Source organism: Schistocerca americana, chromosome X, assembly GCF_021461395.2.
Source record: "Schistocerca americana isolate TAMUIC-IGC-003095 chromosome X, iqSchAmer2.1, whole genome shotgun sequence".
Classification (NCBI taxonomy): Eukaryota; Metazoa; Arthropoda; class Insecta; order Orthoptera; family Acrididae; genus Schistocerca; species Schistocerca americana.
Window position 1 is genome coordinate 269,796,061 of NC_060130.1, and position 23,643 is coordinate 269,819,703.

At 39.0% G+C, this 23,643-nt stretch overlaps 1 protein-coding gene across 7 annotated transcripts in view; it reads right to left on the reverse strand.

The window, feature by feature from the left end:
• Positions 1-23,643, reverse strand: part of LOC124556761 (nuclear factor 1 X-type) — a 587,449-nt gene that overhangs the window by 68,250 nt on the left and 495,556 nt on the right. For 6 of the 7 annotated variants that reach the window (XM_047130767.1, XM_047130763.1, XM_047130765.1 and 3 more), the window contains 2 exons: positions 13,739-13,924; positions 7,516-7,626 (listed from right to left, as the gene is read on the reverse strand). In XM_047130767.1, coding sequence (XP_046986723.1) covers positions 7,516-7,626; positions 13,739-13,924 — 297 coding nt within the window. The remainder of the gene's footprint in view (positions 1-7,515; positions 7,627-13,738; positions 13,925-23,643) is intronic. The other variant, XM_047130766.1, reaches the window with a different exon arrangement.

Genomic DNA, 23,643 nt, shown 5'->3' on the forward strand with positions numbered 1-23,643 from the left:
ATTCCAATCTTCTATTAGTCCATCTCCTCCTTCCCCCTCTCTGCTCATCTCCTCCTCCTCTCTCTGCCCATGTCTCCCTCCCCTCTCTCTCTGTCAATCTCTTCTTCCCTCACTTTCTGCCATTCTCTTCCTCCCTCACTCTCCCTCAATCTCTCTCTCCTCCCTCTCCCTGTTCACTTCTTACTCCTCCTGCAATCTGTTCATCTCCTCCTCTTTCCTTTCTCTGTCCATCTCCTCTTCTCCCCTCTCTCTATCCATCTTCTCCTTTTCCCTTCCTATCTGTTCCCCCTCCTCCTCAGTCTGTCCATCTCCTCCTCACCCCATCTACGTCCATCTCCTCCTTTCCCCTCTACGTCTGCCCATCTCCTACCCCCTTCTTTTCCATGTTATCTCTCCTACCCCTATAGCAGGTTGCTGGTTCTTACGCCCACAATATTTCTTTCCAGATAGTAAGTTGTATGTGTACCAAATGAATCTAATGATTTAAGGAGTTTTCTACCCTTAGATCTGCTCGCATATGCACATGTCACATGCATTTCACATAGATTAAAAATATTCCATGTATATTTGTACACACAGTTCACCTGCATCTCTAACAAACTTAGCCCTGCAATTTCATTTTCACGTATCTCAATGTTTATGATCTTATATCTCCTGAACCATGTGTTATACAATTATACAATTTTGCAGGTACATTTAGTGGTATATGTGAATACTGTCTGCAAAATGTGTTGTGAATACAGTTAGTAGAAAAGAAGAAATAAAGTAAAACACCATGACTGATATGGCAGCTTTACTGCAGGAACAGCAAAAATGTAGTAAGTAATACTTTTCTTTCCTTTCATCTTTTTGTGGGGGTTGTCAGCAAGAAAAAGTTTCATAGGGGTTTTAAATTATGTGTAAAGTTTGTTTCAAGTCAGAAAGTGCTCTCATCCTCAAATACTGTATGAATAAAGTCCGAGTATTCACGCATCATGGGCTACACTTCTTTATCACTCTTTACTGACAAAAGACTGTCTCTTTTTCACAATAAGTTACCATAGTTGTTCACTTATGAATATTTTGCCTAATCAAAAGCTGACTTCACTATTTCTGGAAAAAAATTGCAATCAGGCCATTCCATTAAGTCTGTATATTAAAGTTAATTATAAGAGGACAAAAGGATATGTTTCTAGTCCAAACAATCATTCTACAGAGGACAATAAGAATCACAGATAAAGACAGAGAGATGAACAGACAGATAGAGTGAACAAGAGCAAGCGAGAGAAAATCCTAAACACTGTAGATGGGAGGTAACTTTGTTGAATTTGCAATTCAAAACAAAACATAATGGAAGGCTTCTCTATTTTGCACAGGAAATATTATTGGTAGTATAAGATTACTTTTTTCATACACAAAAATGAGTTATTGTTTCCATAATATAATAACCACATGTAAAATGATACACCAGTGGTTCTCTCTCACTGTATTGGTCAGCTATTTGTCATGTCTTTACATTTTACTGGCGAGAGTATTGCAAAAGTTAATGATTATCTTGAAATGCTTACAGAAGTGTGAGCTGGATTGTATTCTAAACGTAAAACACTATTTTGATGAGCTGGTGTACAATTTCCAGGATGACATGAAATTACTCACATCCAATCAAAGGTAATGTAGTCTTAAACAGTAATGCATCATTACAGTTGCTACATATTGGGCAGTTATCACTGGGAAAGAATATTTACTACAATACTATAACATCATTCTACCACATCCTGAAGAAGTGATTTTCGTGAAGTTTTAGTAGCCTCTAACAAATGCTGGAATTAATGGCTATGAAGGTGGTGAAAGAAAATGAGAGTGAAAGAGCAAAGAAACAGTGGAAACTAACAGGAACAAGAATGAAAAACAAACAAACAGATGTAAAAAAAAAAACAAATTAAACTTCTTGGCAGATTAAAACTGTGTGCCAGACTGAGACTCGAACTCGGGACCTTTTCTTTTCACAGGCAAGTGCTTTACCATCTGAGCTACCCAAACATGACTCACGAGCCATCCTCACAGTTTTTCTTCTGCCAGTACCTCATCTCCTACCTTCCAAACATCACAGAAGCTCTCCTGCAAACCTACAGAACTAGCACTCCTGGAAGAAAGGATACTGTGGGGACATGGCTTTGCCACAGCCTGGGTCAGGGATGTTTCCAGAATGAAACCTTTTCTTTACAGCAGAGAGCTTGGGTAGCTCAGATGAGTTTAGGAAAAAAGGAATAGGAGACTAGAGTTTGTCTCATTTACATCAGAGTCATTATAGACAATGAATGTTCAACAGTTGACTGAGGAAGAGTGATAGATGTAACAGTAGCCCATTTAATGAATCATACCAAAATTTCCTTTAAATGACCTAGGGGAACCACAAAGAACTTAAATTATGAATGCCAGAAGTGGCTTTTCACTGTTTTCTTCTCAAAATCAGTACCTGTGCATTATCATATGTGACACTCAGAGCAGTGGATGATGTACGGCTGTAGGTGTAGTGCTGATGTGTCTAGGTTTTAGGATGCATTGAGATTATTTGTTTGTAAACTAAACTTTTATGTTGAAACAAATTTTAATGGCTAAAACTAACATTAAATCTCTGATTTATAAGAAATAAAGAATTTCTAATCATTTAAGGCAAGTTAAGATGTTATTAATGGCATAAGCTTGATTAATGGAAATAATGCATTTATATGGCGGTAAATATAGAATCATATGGAGTTTGTATCATTTGCCATAAATTGAAGGAATCTGTTATGTGTTTAACTTTTATGGGAGAATTACTTTTTAAAAAAGCTACAGGTCTCCTCTTTCAGAAAGATATCTTCATTGAAAGATATTAAACATTTATGATAACTTGATGTGTAGCTGATATTAATGGTCAGATTGATGCACAAATTGGAGGAATGATGTTTAGACTGTCTCAAAGCCTCAGAAGCCACACAAACATTCTGTTTCTCATAATATGAACATGCTTTATTAATGCTCTTCCCTCTGCATGCATGAATTATGAAACAGTTTCTCAATACTGAAATTTCAGCACAAATCAGCAATTAGTGCTTTTATTTGTTTGTGAAGTGAAAGCTTGACCATAATTAGCTAATACAAATGTATTTTATCTTGAGAATACTGGAACAAATTTCACCCAACAATTTTGGAAGGGTGTGAGACAAATAACAAAATAAGAGAAAATTGAAGGAAAAGAGAACAAAACAGGAGGAAAGAACAAGTTAAAATATTTGATGTTTAAACTGAATCAACACACATTTAAAGCAAATATGTTACACACAAACAAACCCTATTCAAACCAGAAAGAGAATTGCAGTGAACTTCATAACGTGTAAAAAGCATTCACAGGCTACCATTGACTTTAAAGCTATTTTAAATATATATCTGTTTTTAGCCATTCCCTATGATCATAGCAAAGATATGCACATCACAATGTTTTACACAGTAGGAAGGTGTCCATATATTTTATATGGATTAGTAATTTTATATGTTCAACAGTAAGAAGAGAAGAAGACTCACATTAATGTGACACATGAAACTGCAAAAGGATTCAATATCAGTGTGCGAGTCACAAACAAAAATAAACTAATGAAGCAAGTGAATACTTCTTACACTACATAACATACAGTAAGTGGACAAACTAAGATGTGGAGATCTACTGAAGTATCCAACTCATGTAACTGCAAGTACAGGGCAAGTCACAGGAACATTGATCTATTCTCAAATCAATGAACTCTGCAAGAAATTGTTCATTGTGGAGAACCTCATTTCATAAGCTGAACAACAATGCAAGATCTTTGGTATCAAAGGGAGCAGTATAACAGATCTCCTTGTATTTTTAGGATATGTTTTGCATATTATAATCACACATTTACTTTTATTGTGTGTTTATTTTCATGTTTGGTCTGTGATATGTTCAGCTTCTGTGACAAAATTCAAATCTTACAAAGTTCTTTGCTAAATTGTTGGGTACATCATTTCCATATACTGAAGTGAGGTGGCTACCAGTGCACGGAAGTCACAGATTCCATTCCACTTGTCAATATAAGTTGCAGGTTTAGAAGGGCCAGTGATATAATGCTATTGTATATGAAAGCTTTGTATTTGGTCTCTGGACTTTGTTTGGGGTAATATCGCAACCATATTTACTGAGAGTTATTGTGAGATATTTTGCTCTTTCAAGGTACTTTTATGACAAAAATCAGTGCACACTGCTTAATGCTTGAAAGCAAACATTTTAAGTAGATGTGCCAAGTAAAGTCTCTGTTTTGCAAGAAGCATAGCTTGTTACACATAAAATATATGGTATGGTTTCTGAACATAATAAATAGTGATCCTAAACTGACACCTGTCTGCTGACAACAGACACACTGTAAGAATGTAGTATGCAACAGTTTTTCCTTAGTTCTTGTGGTGGCTCTGTGAACTAATTTGTTTCACATTTTAAAAATATATAGCGGGGTATTTTGTTTGTGTTCTAAGTCCGACTTTCTGCTCCCACCTTGGTCAGAAGTGGAAAAATGAATTTATGTTGGACATTATGAATGTAATGTTACAAAATCCATTACTTTACTTATTACTATTTTATTACTCTGAAGCATCGAAGATTTCCTCAATTTTTTGCATATTCAAATAAAAAATGTATTACATCTCCTAAAACTACATGCTTGTAAGGGGAAAATAACACAAAAACAACAGTTACAATGACACTTTACCAGAACAAATGAAAGAACGGAAAAAAGGAAGATGAACAAAGTAAGAAAAGAATAGTTAGTAGCTATTCATATACATAGAGTTTTATTTTAAATTTAGGTTTTACTCTCTCATTAAAAACTGATAACTATAAGTTTCTACTACAAAGTGAACAGCAATTCTTCTGTCACTTACTTCTGACAGAGTTTCTCATTCTTAAAAATCAGAATTTCCTAAAAAGATCTAAAGTGGAATATCAGAGGATGATGGATAGGTAAGCTACAGCACTGTTCTTTTGCCTTTAAAGAGGAAAAACCACTGAAAATGTGGTATATTTAAACATGATCTTTCTATGGAATGTTTCCATACCATTAAAAATAATTACTGAGAGTGCAGTAGGTGTGAAACATGAGATTCCTATCAAAATCAGTTCAACAGACAGCACAATATTGTATTAGATTATTCCCTTAATGGATATTAAAACTAAAGAGAAACATTCTACAGAAGAGAATCACTGAGATCCAAAGGTTATAGAAGAATTCCATTGCAATATGGTTATTTCCCATCATATACATTCAGTAACACTGTAATGTATGTATTTCACTGAGCTAATTGAGAATGAAAGTGCGCCTTCCTGCATAAGTGTGACAGGAATATACAAGCTGAAACAGAATGTAAGAGAACTGCATGAAAAAGAAAGATTTCAGGTGTGATCTCTCAGTTTTTTTGGCACAATTGGCTAATGGTTTGCTTCTGGGTGTTCCGCCAAGTTGTTGTTTCCATTTTATGTGCTAAATCAGAAATAGGAACATGAAATTTCACGACCACAATACAAGTCATAAAAAAGGCTTTTATATTGTTAACAGAAAATTAACTTTAGTGCCAAAAAGTTCCTATGTCAAAGCAGCTGTTTTTTATAATGTGTTACCAAATGAAGTTAAGACGTTGACAGGGGATACTTTTAAAAAGAGACCCGAGCACTGGCCTATAAAAGATGCCTGATAACTTGGATTTAACACAAATAATAACGCAAGAAACAATAGTATCAAGGAAATAAGTAAATTAACTGTAGCACACTGTAAAAAGAATCTAATCATAAAAAAAATTATACTTCGTTGAATAATAATGTAAAAAAAAATCATATTTGAGGAATAACTGTAGCACATTGTGAATAACTGTAGCACATTGTAAAAAGAATCGTATTCATAAATAAATTATTCAGGCAACAGCTGGGTTGGTTGCTGAAATATTGTGCATAAAATGGAAACAATATCCTGGTAGATCTCACAAAGTAAACAATTAAAGGTTCCAGGTGGTTTAACATCTGTTTAAACTACTTGTTCTCTTGTATAGTTGTATTCTTTAGCTTTGTGGTAGTATGTGTTCTGCAATTTAAGTGTAGGAGGTTTAAGATTTATGAGCTATGTCTTAATACACATAAAGCAAGAAGGAATTTTTTGGGAACACTAGCAGTGAAATAATTTGCAGGTAAGAAGATAAATTATTTATTAATAAGGCCTTATGGGGAAATATAAAACAATTTTGTGCCTGTAAACTACTACACACTTTAGTTCAGTGATTTATTATGTATTCTTACGTTAATTTTGCCTAATATCTTCCTATGACGGTTGGAGTTACTTTCAGTCCTTTCTGGATCTGACTCAGCATAAATTTTTTGTCTTAATAGCTTATGAAAAAATGTGTTATATCTTCACAAGTCCCACAAAAATTTGTTGTAATTAATTTGGCAAGTATCAGCACTAATATCATACCTCATGTCTACTAGTCCTGTTGAAAGTTTTAAGTCTGAGTCCAACTTGTATTACTTAAAATGCAGAGGCTCCATTAACATATTTTTTCTGTATCTGTTACCATTATATTTAACTCACAATGGACTAGTAACATTAATGTACATGGATTCACTAACATACATGCATATTTCCTCTCATGTAGCTATCTAACTCTGTGTAATGTATATTACTCATCTACTTATCTGGCTGTTCACAGGCCCACTACAGTAACCATCAGGTAATCATTATTACTTGTACAATAACGTAATTCCATGTGTGACATAAATCTGTTAACATGTCAAGCAGTATTTTAATGCATAAGACTGATAATCTCAGTTCCTTACTATGTCACATCAGCATAATATTTTTGACATTATGTTCCCCACCATCACAGATTTCCAAACATAAATAATCAATATGCACAGCCTTTTCATTTGAAAAGGTGTTAACTACAACCTGCTCCTGTGAGTCACCCTGTGAAAGAGCTGGTGTTTGAGAAAAATGGAGTCCAAGTAATACAGGATAGATTGGTTTAAGTACTTATCTAGGGTTCATGGCTTAAAATGCAGTAGCAACATCAAATCCTTAATTATAACAGCAGACATAAAGAAAGAAAAGGAAAATCAAATATAATTTGAAAATAAACAAAATTCTGGATTTCAAATCTAGAATGTAAAGAAGATGATGAAGGATTGCAGCCTAGAATTGCGAGTTTCCATTTAAGACAACCTGGGCCACAAACAAGAAAGAACATGTACTGTACCACACCGACAACGAGTTTACGCAGAACCACACATTTAGAACAGTGAACCAACCACAGAAGTACCTGTATGTTAACAGATGAGCCTGTCATCATGCAATGAGGAGGGGAAGACTGAAACAAAATGATTAACATTTGTTACTACACAGTGAATTGAACCATTCTGAGTTGTCCTCAGATTGGGGCAGGTAAGGATGGGAAATAGGAAGGCCTCACCCAGACACCTGGTGCATATGGAGTCGCACCTACCTTCCTGAGCTGAGCGGAGGTGACTACACAAAGAGGGGTCCTTGTTAGTGTCGGATGCTCTGAGTACTGCCTTGGCGACCTTTCCAGCATGCACCAGGTGCAGGGGTTGACCTGCAAGCAATCCACGCTAAGCCAGTGGGGAGGTCAAGGACAACACATGGATTAGCGTCATATAAAGCACTGGGGTTCCATTCCATACATACAACTGTCAACTTAGAATAATGTTACTTAAATACTGACTACACTCAAAATAGTTAAGCTTCAAATATCTATCACTTCAGTTGCCCTGAAAAACAAGATTTATGTTTTAATTATTAAATGCCTTGATATAGTTACTAAATATATGAACTTAACATCTGGAAAGTCTGGAACAATAATGCATAAAAAGGGGCAAAGGCCTCTGCCACCACATCTTCAGTAAAATATTACGTCAATGAAACTAAAGTGATAGGTACTTTGTTCGTTAATCTAGAGTGTCTACATCAGAAGAAAACTAGTTCTATAATCTATGCCTTCAATTTTATTGCAGTTATCTCATTACTAACTAGGAAAATCATGGTATTAACTAATGTATACTATAGTTATACTATAATAGTCATGATTATTCTATATCAGAATACAGCATGCACACCTTATGCATAAAAGCTTTAAAGCAATTTTAATGGCAGTTACAATTTTGATCCATACACTGCAATTCTTTCTGAAGTTCACCGATTTAGAGTCTGTCTCAGAAGTGGCGATTAAACTTTTCGTTACATGTGAGAACTTATGACAGTTCCTGTTCCTTAAGAGAATATGATTCAGCATAACAGACACAGGGCTAACATAGAAAAACAGAACACTGTAAAAGCAGAAATGTTAAATGTAAAGGGAAATAATGTTAGACAAGAAATGGGAAATTCAAATGATCAGTTGTTTCACAGTTAGTGGAGTGAATATTATTTTGATCATTTACGAAACTCTTGTTATTGGAAACAGATTCATGCTGAAAATATTATCTGGTTTGTAGTACACATTAATGTGGAAATTGGGAAGGTGATGAAATACAGAACAGTCACAACATTACAATCATTTCTGTATCTTTGCAAGACAAAATGAATGAAGATAATAAATCAGTTTCTCACAGATTTTTGATTTGTTAGTGTCAAAACAAGAATACTGAGTTTTGACACATAAACAGAAGCTATATTTGCAAATGTATATCTGTGTAAATTATTTTTGTGCCTTGTTATTTAACATGGTAAAGGACCCTGGGAAACTGTTGACAGATATAGACACAACTGAACTACATTTACATTGATTCAGCTTGAAAATAAGCACAGCTATTGTCAAAAAAGAAGACAACACTTTCCATCATTTTGACCTTTACACATAAAAGTAGAAAAATATGATTATACAATCTAAACAAAACAACAAAAATTTCAGGTAGGAATATCAACAATGTCGGAAAAGACAGATTGCTACTTACTGTAAGAAGACACGTCACGTTGCAGACAGGCACAATTAAAATACACCTACATAAAGCTTTTGGCCACAGGCTTCATCATGAAAAAGAGAAAGACACACACACACACACACACACACACACACACATACACACACACACACACTCAAAAGCAAGCACACCTCACGCACACACGACAGGGGCAGCCTGAGATGCTGGAGTTGGCAGTCGTGTGTGAATGGTGTGTGACTCTCTTTTACTGATGAAGGCTGTGCCCAAAAACTTTATGTAGGTGTATTTTAATTGTGCCTGTCTGCAACTTGACGTGTCTTCTTTACAGTAAGTAGCACACTTTTTTCCCACATTGTTGTATATATAATCTATGATAAATAGACATAACAGGATGTTATTTCAAGAAAAGTTAGAAAATATGACATTACAGAATATAGCAACAGAGTATACAAAAATAAGTACTAACAACTTACAAGAATATTTTTGTGAATTTATTCCTTTCGTTATGGAGATTAAAAGGAAATGAAGAATCATTTGGAAATTAGAACTGAAGCTTACCTAATATCTATACAAGCTGTTTAAAGCTATTTTGATAATTATTTTGAGGAAAAAGGCTTAACTATTCATAAGATCTCCAGTTTGCTATTTATTTATAAATGTCTGTCTTGATCATGCCTATTAATACCTCACATTACCGGTTTTGATTTTGTGATAACATCAGACATGTTCCAAACAGAAAAAAATTAAAAAGCAGTAAGGTGACAAAATCTAGGAATACATAAAATGGTTAGCAGCCATATGTACCATCCACACATACTATTAAAGGTATTCAGATACAAATGTTGTTGAATAATCTGTACGATGATATTTGTATCTAAAAACTTTTGATGATGCATATGGCTGGTATATATTTGTAACTGCATTCTATTCATCTCATAACATACATTTAACAGATCATGTGATCATATCGTACAGGTGAGACATCAATTTTTGGCTTATAATATACACACTTGCATAATTTTCTAACATTAATTTTACCAGCACAGGTTTACATTGAACACAGTAATATTATTAAATTATTTTTCTAATGATCTACTAGTACTTAGTGTCCAAATTTTCCAGACGTTACTTTATGCATACAATATTATACATAACATTATGATATTAAGTCATTAACCTGTCTATCATTCATAAATTCATTAGTTGAGTAGTAGCTTTTTCCCACAAGGAGCTCCTTTGCTCCAGTGAACCTATCTCCATGGTCAGTACATTTCTACCCTTGAGTTTATTGTAGACTTTCATTCCTCTGTGCTTGGGTGACTGCTGGTAGAGTTTTAAGTGCTGTGTTGGAAACATGAAACTTTCTTTGTGTCTGGTATTGTACATATGTTTGAAATGATTTTCCTCAGTTATCAGGATTACTGCATAAAAAGATGATAATCTTAAATATGTACACTGCAGGGATAGGTAACATTTTTAGATTCTTGCATAGTGGGTGACAAGATGTTCTTGAAGGGGCACCACACATTTTTCTAACAATTTTTTTTTGTTTTCAAAATAAGAGGATTAGTGACATGTGGCTTGAATTCACCCCAAAAAATTAAACCATATCTAATTACAGATTCAAACTAACTGTGGTACACCATTTTGCTACTGTTTCTGTCTGTTACACCAGATAGTATGTCCACTGCAAAATCTAGACTGTTTAATTTAGTAAATCTATATATGCTTGCCAGTTTAGATTTTTCTCAAAGTTTAGTCCCAAGAATTTGATGGAGTGAGCTTCTTTCATAACTTGATTTCTATGTGCAATACTGAGGCACTGAGTTTTGATTGTTTGGTTTTTATTAAATCAATGGGATTCTTGAAATATTAAGTTTAAGACCAACAATGTAGGAAAAGGTAGATTGCTAGTTACTCTAAAGATGACACATTAAGTTGCAGACACTTACACATAAGCTTTAAGCCACAGCCTTCATCATCAAAGAAAGAGAAACACACACCATTAATTCACACAAGCAAGCACACTTCATGCACACATGATTGCCAATTCTGGCAGCTTGGACCAAAATGCAACTGTCACATAAAGTGGGAGCAGCAATCTGGAGGGTGCAGGGAAGGGGGAGGGATAGCAGTGTACAGGTGGGGAGAGAGGGGAATGCTCTCTGGCAGCATGCACAGGGACTAGAATGCCAACAGGCACAGTGTCGGGAGGTTGTGGGGTAGGGAGGTGGGGAAAACGGAGCAAAAAAGAAGACAAGCAGGGAGAGATGGGCAGGTGTGTTGGTAGACGGTGGTGCAGAAAGAAGGTGGGAGACGAGAATGGGGAAGAGGTAATAGGGCATGGGGGCTAGAAACTGTTGGGTGGAGGGTTCAGGGACAGTATGTTACTGTAGGTTGATGTTAGAATAGTTATGGGAGTGGAGAATGTGTTGTAATGATAACTCCCACCTGTGCAGTTCAGAAAAGCTGCTGGTGGAGGGGAGGATCCATATGGCTCAGGTATTGAAGCAGCCACTGAAATCTGGCATGTTATGTTCAGCTGCATGTTGTGGCACAGGGTGATCTACTTTGCTCTTCGCCACAGTTTGGTGGTGGCCATTCATCGTGTTGGACAGCTGATTGGTAGTCATACCAATGCAAAAGCTGTGTAAAGATTGCAGCAGAGCTGGTATTTGAAAGCAGCCATGTCATATACTAGCTCTGCTGCAATCAGTGCACAGCATTTTATATTGATATGACCAGCAACCAGCTGTCCAACAAGATGAACGGCTACTGACAAACTGCAGCCAAGAGCAAAGTAGACCACCCTGTGCCACAACATGTAGCTGAACATAACATGCTTCATTTCAATGATTGCATCACTACCTGAGCCATCTGGATCCTCTCCTCCACAACCAGCTTTTCTGAACTGTGCAGATGGGAGTTATCCTTACAACACATTCTTCGCTCTTGTAATTAGACTGGCCTCAACTTATGGTAACATACTGTCCCCACACAATCCACCCAACAGTGTCCACCTCCTCTGTGCTATCAGCTCTTTCCCATTCTTGTCTCCCACTGTCTTTGTGTGCCACCCTCTGCCAACACACCCGCCCATCTTTCCCCGCTCCTCTCCATTTCCCCACCTCCCTGCTCCACAGCCCCTGACACTGTGCCTGTTGTCAGTCTCGTCCCTGCACACTCTGCCAGACAGTGAGCCTCTCTCTTCACACATGTACATTATTATACCTTCCCCTTCCACACCCTCTCCAGATTGCTGCTTCCATTCCACATGATAGCTGCATTCTGGTTCGAGCTGCCAGAGTTGGCGGTCATGTATGGGTGAGGTGTGCTTGCTTGCTTGTATGAATGAATGGTGTGTGTTTCTCTTTCTTTTTCTGATGAATGCTGTGGTTGTGTACGTGTCTTTTAATTGTGCCTGTCTGAAACCTAACATGTCATCTTTATGAGAAGTATGAATCTATTTTTTCCTGTGTTGTTGATATTCCAATCCGGAGTTTCCATTGTTTAAGTTTAAGGCCATTTTGTTGAAACCATGTATCTAGGTTGTTTAGTGTGTTTATTACAGCACCTGGAACTCCCATACATTTTCTTTTTCAATAAGTACTGATGTATCATCAGCAAACATGACTAACTGGCACAGATAATGAGAGGCAAGTCATGTATGTAGAAGAGAAACAAGGTTGGCCCCAAGAATGAGCCTTGAGGAAATCCTTGTGAAATTTTATCCCAGTGAGATGCATTGTTTATGGTATTATATGTCACAATTACCCTTTGCTTCTCATTTGTCAGATAAGACTTGGAATCGAATGCCTGCGTAAGGTCGCAAAGATACCTGCCACTTTATACCTTTTGTCCAGGGATGAGCTGATTTCTTCAAGGAACTCATTACCTGGATTCATGGTGCTTTTCCCTTTTTGGAACACTTATTGGTTTTTGAGAATAACATCATCTGTTACCTGGACCACAGCTACTTTTTCAAATACTTTGGATAGCAATGGGGGATGGAGATAGGACGGTAATTTCCCATATCCTCCTTTGATCCTTTCTCATGCAGTGATTTCACCTCTGTATTACATGTTACCTTTTTATGTATTCTTCGGTGTCCTGTATGTTTAACCTTATTGTCACATTACTTTTTTTCTATTTGGAACAGATCTGATAATGGTAGTAGGCTGAAATCAGTAATGTGAGTTGTATAACTTACACGATTAACATGGATATTTATAAATAAAGTGACAAACATGATCACATATTTGTTTACAAACTTAATGTCTTCAATGTATAATTGGAATTGTTATTTTAACAATGGGAATTGTTATTTCTTACAAACTACATTATAAAAATTATAGACAACTGATTACTGTGAACTGAAACACCAATGAAGTCTAGAAAATACTTGGAAGAAATCTAAAAATTACAAGTTTTTGATATGGTAGTGCCAAAACAATACACACAAACAGAAGATATATTTGGAAAGGAACTTCTATGTGAATTAGTTACATACGGAAATAATTCATGTGTTTTTGAAACTGCTGAAAATTTATACTGATATATTGATTTGTTTACATAGTTTCTTAATTGAAGGAGAAGTTAATGTTTAGTTCAAAGTTCATTAATCCAGACAAATGCAAAAAAAAACCTACGATTATTTAAATTCAGAAAAATATAACAACATGTAGAGTTAATATAAGAAAACCATACAGAAGTTGCACCCTGTACAAACCTAAGTTTTGTACAAGAGCAAAGAGGTAATTAACCCACCATGATCAACATCTGACTGCCAGCTGGCTTGGCTGGAAAGGGACGCCGGGCTCTGCCCATAGTACGAGACATCGCCTTTCTCACGATTCGCCAAATCCATGTCCTCTTCTGTTGAGCTGAGACTTCGTGGCCGTTTGTGCCTAGGCTCTCCAGGGCTGTGAGAACTACGTGGCAGGGAAAGTGGGCCTGTAAGCACAAAGAATTTATCACAATGATGTGCACTGGACAAAAATTTGCACAGACTTTCATCAGTATTAGCCATCCTCCATGACTAATGAAATGATCATTATTATTTGGTATTACATGTTCTCATCAACAAACAACTCAGAGCTAGTTTATATTAATTGTAAAATTACATGTAATGTTGTTTTATTATTGCCACATAGCTTATTAGGAACCATTCAGCATCCCTCTATAGTGGCTATTAACAAACAGAACTCTCTGCAAATAAGCAGTATCTACAATAATGAGTAGATGTAGGATATTAATGTTTGTTAATGATGGCAGCTGTGTTATCTTCTTTTGTAGACTAGTCTAGTTGATCAAGCTGGAGTATAACAGAGAAGCAATACCGGTACTTAAAACTGTGGAGAATCAAAACAGTTGTGGAAAGCCCACCAAATCATTGGACTGTAAGTCACCTAACTATGTATAGAGACAAGCCGACAAATAGTACAAAGCAAGAGAAACAAAAATGATCATTTTCGTAAAATATCTCCTGTGTCTAATGAGAAAATAGAAGAGTGGGTAAATTTCACTTCTTTTGTGGCCGGAGGGCAGAACTTGTTCTACAAGGGTTCAGTTCAAACATCCAAACAGAACGGGAAAGCCGACTTTCACCGATCAGAAAAGGGCTACTACATCTAGCGCTAGCGCGTATGAGTGATTTTTGTCATCATGGCAAAAAAGTTTCCGTCACTGTCTCATCACGTCATAAAAGTGCTGACGAAGTAGACAGTCACTAAACTTTTTTTGTAATCAAAGCGTCCTTTAACGATATGGATTTTGAAAAGACGGTCATTATTTGCGAACGCATGAGACGTAAAAGAAAATACAAAACAGAATAGTGAGTACCCCCTTTGGAGTCACACACTAATACGTGGGAAGTTACACATAATGTGTTATAAAACTTACACAACATCAAAAGGAAAGTTTTCAATACTTTCGAATTGAACACAACTTGTCCCAAGCATTTGAAAATATTATTCGACTGATTACTTCCCATTTTTTAATTTTCATATTTATGACCGAAGAGCCTTTCAAATTTTTTGCCGGAAAGTGCTCGCCTTTTTTCTACTTCTTCTATAAGAATATCACTATCGATATCCTCTTCGCACAGAGTTACGTCGTGCGGAGACGTTGATGCCATGTTTGCGTGTCACTGTGTCGATAATCACAAAGTAAATGGGGAGCGGAGAATGCACGGAAAGTGACAGTTTTGCCACCCGTGCACGCCTGGCTATCAAAACCTACTGATGCAATGACAGTTTTGTCACGGACTTGTTCGCTGGTCGGCAGACAAAAATGTCACACGGTTGTCACGTCGTAACATGCGCGTCTACTAACGTACTGCATACAGCCACGGGCTGGACAAGACAGACGAAACGTCACGGTGACAAAAATCACCCGCGCGCCCAAGCCCTAAAGTAAACGCCATAAAGCAGGTCATCTCATTATTTGACCACAAGGCTGAAAAGACTCTGTACCCTGTGTTCAACAACAAGAAATTCTATAGATGGCATATGGACATAATTACAGATGAAATAAGATAGGTAACATTTACCACATTGTAATGGCCTAATTACTGTGTATGAGGAACTTAAATTCGAAGAACGTATTTAAAATAGCTACCATAAATAGAGCTGAGCTGAGTTTATTGTGAATCAACTTTGATTTGTTCCAAACAGCGAGCGGGTCGGAGCAGTGGTAAAAGCACTGGTTTCTTGTCCGGGTGGGGCGAGGTTACCGATCTGTGCTTATGAGGCTTCCACAAATCGTTAAATGTAAAAGCAGAAATGGTTGCATTGAAACGCAAACGGCTGATTTCCTTTCTCATCCTTGTCCTATCCAAGCTTTTGCTCTGTCCATAACGACCTTCCTATAATATGTCAACAATGTTTTGTGTATTTTGTGCACTACTGTATTTGAACTGTACGTACCGCATGCAATAACAATAGTGGGAATTCTTTTATCGAACAAGACTAATAATTTATATATAAAACATGTTCATTCTAAGAGAATGTTAAACTATGCATACAGAGACTACGTTAGAAGGCTTGGTAACCTGACTTTCGTATCCATGTACGGTACATATTTGAGACAAGAGCGAAGTTAAAAATAAGTAATCCAAATTGTAGCTGCAATTTGTGTAGGATAGCTCGTGAAACTTCCCGCAAGCTTTCAAGACATTCCAAATACTTACATTCGTAAATCAATATCTTATCGTCCACAAACAGAAAAAAATTTCGTAAAAGTTACGAAGTCAATGTCCGTGTCGTTCTGACACATTTGGATTTTTTGTATAGGAGAGTTAATGAGTATTTTTAATTACATACCAGTAGTTTACATGAGTGGCGAATGATTAAACAACCTATGCACATCAAACAATTTATTCGACGTTACCAGATTTCCTGTAATAGCGAAATGAGAATGAAATACAGCTATAAAGATGATGAAATTTTTAACAAGTGCATTGGAACTGGCTCCATATTTATCGCATAAGATAATCTTGACTTCTAGCCGGTTCGCAATTCACGCTAGGTTAGTCAAAGCGGTAATTATCAGTTCGAAAAAAATGAAGCTGAGAAATTTGGTGATGGCGCTAATCCTCTATATAGTCACTCTCCCACGCGACACATTTTTCCCACCCAAGGCTGATTTGATGGAGACCTTAGCTCTAGAAGTCTGCATTTTGGCTGTTCCACGTAAGGAGAATTAACTGGATGAAATGACAGGAGGATACAGCGGTGAGGCATAATTGGGCAGTCCGAAGAAGCAGCATGTGTGAGGGTAACCTGCAGTTCACAAGACTTCGTACAAACGTGACGTCATTTTGATGTAACGCGCTTTATAGAAGATGAAAGAGCTGTCTATCGACATCCCATCGGATTAGGAAAGGACGGGGAAGGAAATGAGTCGCGCCCTTTCAAAGGAACCATCCTGGCATTTGCCTCAAGTGATTTAGCGAAATCACGGAAAACCTAAATCAGGATGGCCGGACGGGGGTTTGAGCCTTCGTCGTCCCGAATGCGAGTCTAGTGTGCTAACCACTGCGCCACTTCGCGCGGTAATACACGAGGCGAACATGATGTTCGGAACAATAACATTCACCCCAAGTAGAGGGAACTGGAGATATGCTTTTTCTTTACTGCAGGGTACGTTAACCTCGAGGTTATGTTGTTTATAGATGTATGAAGTTCTGCATTCATGTGGAATGGGCAACGGATAAGGGAAAGATTAAAACGTTTGCAAGAGTAAGTCCGAAACTAAGTACTGATAAAGTTGCACTACATTAACTATTTTTCGTAATGCTCTTTAATGAACCCCGAAAGTGAGACAACTTGAAGATTTACAAGTATAAAACCAGCTGAAGATAGCATTGAATCCAATATCGTATTTATTCAAGTGTGCATTAAGGTGTCTCAAAAAACATGTTTACGTTTACGAACTCTGAAAACTAGTTTCAGATTTGGTTTTTAATTAGAAAGGGTGGGTAGCGATTCTATCACACGAATTAAAGCAATAGCTCATTTATCTTATGTCCCATTAATAAATGCTGTTTCACAACACCAGGACATTGAGGACCTCTCGAAAACGCGTCGGTATTGGTAAAATTTGTTGTAATAAAATGATGACAAAAGTAATATTGATGGTTAACTATTTACTTTAATTGAAGACGTTCTTGTTTGGAAAAGAATGTCGTAAAAGAACTAGCTCGTAAATGTTCTTTTCTACCTATAGATGGCTCAGAGTAAGTTACCTTTTAATTCTTTTGCAAATGAGTCGGTCTTTTCTATGCTTCTTATTGTGAGTGGTAGTTTGCTTTACGTGTTTTGAATATTTATTAGCATCTGCGTGTTTCATGTTTAATTTGTAAATCATTAACAATGACAACTCACTCCTGAGAGAGAGAGGGAGAGAGAGAGAGAGAGAGAGAGACGAGACAGTGGGGGGGGGGGGGACACAGCATTCTTGTTTAGAAGCAGGAAGGCGAAAAAATTTTTTTTGGAATTTGTAGGCCACGAACCATCCACTGAAGTAGAAAACTGTGGTACTTTACGCTTCTAACCACACAATTACGACGAACTGGCGAAATTCCAGCTTTTCTGCTGTAACTGACATGTCATAAGGGGCTTAACCGGCAACCTGTCATTATGTGATATTTAATTATAACAAATCGTACCAAGAACGAAATGTTATTATAAATCTTCAACGTGCCGTTTTTTTTGAAATGGCATACTTTCATAATACGCAAGCTACGATACGGAAACTATCCACTCTGGAATTCAATACGGTGGCTCCCAAACATCCCGCATCGAACTCCAACGGAAGTCGATAGCAGTTCCTGTGGCTTCGATAACCGTGTGTGACGTCAAAATGACGTCACGTTTGCACGAAGTCTTGTGAACTGTAGATTACCCCAGGTATGATTGTGTCATGAGAAGAAGGAGCTAGGGTGTTGTCATCGAGTAGAACCACTCCCTCGGACACCTTCCGGCAACGCTTCGTCTTGACAACCTCCAATAACACCGTCGGGAGATTTCGGTAGTATTCTCCTGGACGATTTGCCTCTTATGAACATAACGTGTTAGCACGATTCCATGGAGGTCTAAAAAAACTCGCGACTACACCTTGTCCGACGATGGATGGGTCTTCACGTTTTTTTCGGAGGTAGTAACTTCACATGTTTGCCCTACTTACTTTGTACCTTTGTTCCGGACTCACAGCGACAAACACAACCCTCGTCCATGGAGATAAGGCTGATTAAGAAGTCGTCTGGGTGAATTGGCACAGTTACAGGATTTCCACAGCTGCCTCGGTTTGACGGGCTTTTTGATTTTGTGTGAGTAGTCGCGGAAACCAGCGGGTGGCGACCTTTGTCACTTTCAAAATGTCGTGCAAGATACACTGACGGAAAAAATCACAATACTAAAATGTGCGACATAAGTTGGTAAGCTCGTTTCAACATCTGAAAGATGATATCTATTCAAATTTCACGCCAGTCGCATGAGTGGCGCTAGTAGCGCCACTATGAGAACGCAGGTCCGGTTTGGTTTAAATATATGCCGTAACGGTCGTGAGCGTTAGTTACGTATGAGATTGGACGTGGTGAGTTGTGTTAGTCAAGAATGCCTTTTAGGCGACAAAGACGCCATTATCAACAGCTCACTGAGGTTGAACGAGGTCGTGTAATATGGCTACGAGAAGCTGGATGTTTCTTCTGCGATACTACAGAAAGACTTGGCACTAACGTGATTGCTGGCAGTGGTGGTCACGGGACTGTACAGTCGCAAGAAGACCTGGCTTCGGACAGCCACGTGGCACTGCTGGGAGGGAAGACCACTGTGTTCGGGGTATGGCTCTGGCGCATCGTCCTGCAACTGCGGCTGTAGTTTGAGCAGCAGTTGGCATTACAGCGACATAACGAACTGTTACGAAACAGTTGCTACGAGGAGAGCTCCGAGCCAGACGTCCTGTAGCGTTCATTCCACTGACCCCAAACCAGTGCCATTTGCGACGTCAGTGGTGTTCAAAAATGGTTCAAATGGCTCTGAGCACTATGGGACTTAACAGCTGTGGTCATCAGTCCCCTAGAACTTAGAACTACTTAAACCTAACTAACCTAAGGACATAACACACATCCATGCCCGAGGCAGGATTCGAACCTGCGACCGTAGCAGTCGCGCGGTTCCGGACTGCGCGCCTGGAACCGCGAGACCACCGTGGCCGGCGTCAGTGGTGTCAAGCGAGAGATTACTGGAGGGCAGAGTAGAGATCCGTTGTGTTTTCTGGTGCTGCCTCAGTGCCAGTGATGGCCGAGTGTTGATTAGGAGGCCAGTTGAGGAGCGGTAACCATTGGTCTTACACCTGGGGTTGGTCAGCGGTGCGATATTATGTGACACCAGAATCACTCTCGTGGTTATCCCATGCATCCTGACTGCAAATTTATGCGTGAGTCTGGTGATTCGACCTGTTGTGCTGCCATTCATGAACAGCATTCCTGGGGCTGATTTCCAGCAGGATAACGCTCACCCACATACTGATGATGTAATCCAACATGCTCTATAGAGTGTGGACATGCTGCCTTAGCTTTCTCGACCATCAGATCTGTCTCCAATCGAGCACATATGGGACATATTCGGACAACAACTCCATTGTCATCCACAATAAAAACATTAACCGCCCCTGTTTGACCAACTAAGTTAAGTGCAACAGGCAAGGAACTGGCTCTGAGCACTATGGGACTCAACTTCTGAGGTCATCAGTCCCCTAGAACTTAGAACTACTTAAACCTAACTAACCTAAGGACATCACATACATCCATGCCCGAGGCACGATTCGAACCTGCGACCGTAGCGGTCTCGCGGTTCCAGACTGTAGCGCCTAGAACCGCACGGCCACTCCGGCCGGCGGCAAGGAACTCCATCCCACAAACTGATGTCTGACGCCTGTACAACACATTGCATTCACGTTTACATGCTTGCATGTAACATTCTGGCAGTTACATCAGTTATTAATGTAGCAGCATTTCACACATGGAATGGCTTACCTCGCGCTTACATTAACCTGTGATCTTGCAATGTCAATAATTAAATATGCTACCTAGACAATTTTATTCCCGACATTGTTACATGGCAGTTTATCCCAAACTGACACTGAACCAAATTGACATTCATTTATTTTAGGTAGGGCACCCCGTAATGTCTTGGTTTTTTTTTGGGGGGGGGGGGGGGGGGAAGAGACCAAACAGCGAGGTCATCGGTCTCATCGGATTAGGGAAGGACAGGGAAGGAAGTCGGCCGTGCCCTTTCAGAGGAACCATCCCAGCATTTGCCTGGAGCGATTTAGGGAAATCACGGAAAACCTAAATCAGGATGGCCGGACGCGGGATTGACCCGTAATGTCATAATATGAATAGTTCACTTGAATATGCACGTAAATATGCGTTATTAGAATGATCGATAATCCCTTTAGTTTCTGTTCTGCCTTTTTGGACTCTGGAGTCTTTTCTTTCTTCCAAGAAGTTAGGCGAGCTGCCATGGCACATTTCCACACAGGGGCTCAACACAGGGTCATAAATGGGTTTCTTTTTGAAAGCCCTGAGCGAAGGGGCGGTCACCTTGGCTGGGGGCTGCAGTAGACCGGAAACGTCCAGAGTGCTTAACAATAGGCACAACTAGGAGGCTATAAAACTCCAGGGCTACGAGGAGCTTTAAGAATGCTTTCTAGACAGCTACGGCATGGAAAGTCAAGACACGCACTGAAAGCAAGTAACAACCACGTAGTGCGAGAGGAGGTAGCTGGGTGTTCTTAATCAACCTTGTAAAACGAACTCTGATTGGTTCACGAAAATTATTTTGGTAGCCGGAGGAAGGGCTACCTGTGTGTACGTTCCTTCCCTCTTATTGACCAGGACAGGAAATCACGCTCTCGGCGGGACAGAACTCCGAACTTCAGCCCCCACTTTTAGAGACAATTAACATCATTGACCAATCAAGGGATTTTTGTAACATATTTCTGAATTTTTCATTTGTTGGTGCTCGCAATCCTTACCGTAATTGGCCACAGAGTTCCCAATGCCGAGACAGCCAGAGCAATTTCTGCAATAGTGAGCAGAAAACGCGTCATCTTAGTTCAAAAAAATGGTTCAAATGGCTCTGAGCACTATGGGACTTAACATCTGAGATCATCAGTCCCCTCGAACTTAGAAATATTTAAACCTAACTTACCTAAGGACATGACACACATTCATGCCCGAGGCAGGATTCGAACCTGCGACCGTAGCAGTCGTACAGTTCCGGTCTGAAGCACCTAGAACCGCTCGGCCACCGCCGCCGGCGTCATCTTAGTTGCCCACCGAGAACTCAGCAGTCATCTTCACCTCCCTCTTGCAGAGTTTAGGCTGTCGCAAGACGGGTGCAGATGCCGGAGCCCGCACTCAAGAGTCCAGAGCCACTACTTCAGGCAATCGCTACGGCATAACTGAGCATGGTGAGAACGTGCGGCAATTGCACTCGTCGTGACGAGGGGACCGCGAACTTCCTTATTCCGAGATTGGTTTGGCTTAACTGAATACACACAGGCAGCTCAATTGCCTTATCCTGCACTTGCATATAACTTTCTGGGGCCGTTATCTCTGGTGTGGTCTTCTGTTCCATCTATTAGTTGCATTCGCAATCACTGGTGTTTATGTGGGGACTTTTAATCTACATCTACATCTACGTGATTACTCTGCTATTCACAATAAAATGCCTGTCAGAGGGTTCAATGAACCACATTCAAGCTGTCTCTTTACCATTCCACTCTCGAACGGCACGTGGGAAAAACGAGCACTTAAATTTTTCTGTGCGAGCCCTGATTTCTCTTATTTTATCTTGATGATGTATGTAGGTGGGTGCCAACAGAATGTTTTCGCAATCGGAAGAGAAAACTGGTGATTGAAATTTCATGAGAAGATCCTATCGCAACGAAAAATGCCTTTGTTTTAATGATTGCTACTGCAATTCACGTATCACGTCTGTGACACTATCTCCTCTATTTCGCGATAATACAAAACGAGCTGCCCTTCTTTGTACTTTTTCGATGTCATCCGTCAGTCCCACCTGATGCGGATCCCACACCGCACAGCTCTAGAATAGGGCGGACAAGCGTGGTGTAAGCAGTCTCTTTAGAAGACCTGTTGCACCTTCTAAGTGTTCTGCCAATGATTCGCAGTCTTTGGTTTGCTCTACCCACAATATTATCTATGTGATCGTTCCAATTTAGGTTATTTGTAATTGTAATCCCTAAGTATTTAGTTGAATTTACAGCCTTCAGATTTGTGTGACTTATCGCGTAATCGAAATGTAGCTGATTTCTTTTAGTACTCATGTGAATAACTTCACACTTTTCCCTATTCAGGGTCAAGTGCCACTTTTTGCACCATACAGATATCTTATCTAAATCATTTTGCAAGTAGTTTTGATCATTTGATGACTTTACAAGACGGTAAATGACAGCACCATGTGCAAACAATCTAAGACGGCTACTCAGATTGTCTCCTATGTCGTTAATATAGATCAGGAACAATAGAGGGCCTATAACACTTCCTTGGGGAACGCCGGATATTACTTCTGCTTTCCTCGATAACTTTCCGTCTATTACTACGAACTGTGACCTTACTGACAGGAAATCACGAATCCAGTGGCACAACTGAGGCGATACTCCGTAGGCACGCAGTTTGGTTAGAAGGCGCTTGTGAGGAACGGTGTCGAAAGCCTTCTGGAAAACTAAAAATATGGAATCAATCTGACATCCCATGTCGATAGCACTTATTACTTCATGAGTATAAAGAACTAGTTGTGTTTGACAAGAACGATATTTTCTAAAACCGTGCTGACTATGTGTCAATAAATCGTTTTCTTCGAGGTACTTCATAATGTTCGAATACAGTATATGTTCCAAAACCCTACTGCAAATCGACGTTAGTGATAGAGGCCTGTAATTCAGCGGATTACTCCTACTTCCCTTTTTGGGTATTGGTGTGACTTAAGCAATTTTCCAGTCTTTAGGTACGGATCTTTCTGTGAACGAGTGGTTGTATATAATTGCTAAATATGGAGCTATTTTATCAGCATACTTTGAGAGGGATCTGACTGGTATAGCATCTGGACCGGAGGCCTTGCCTTTATGAAGTGATTTATTTG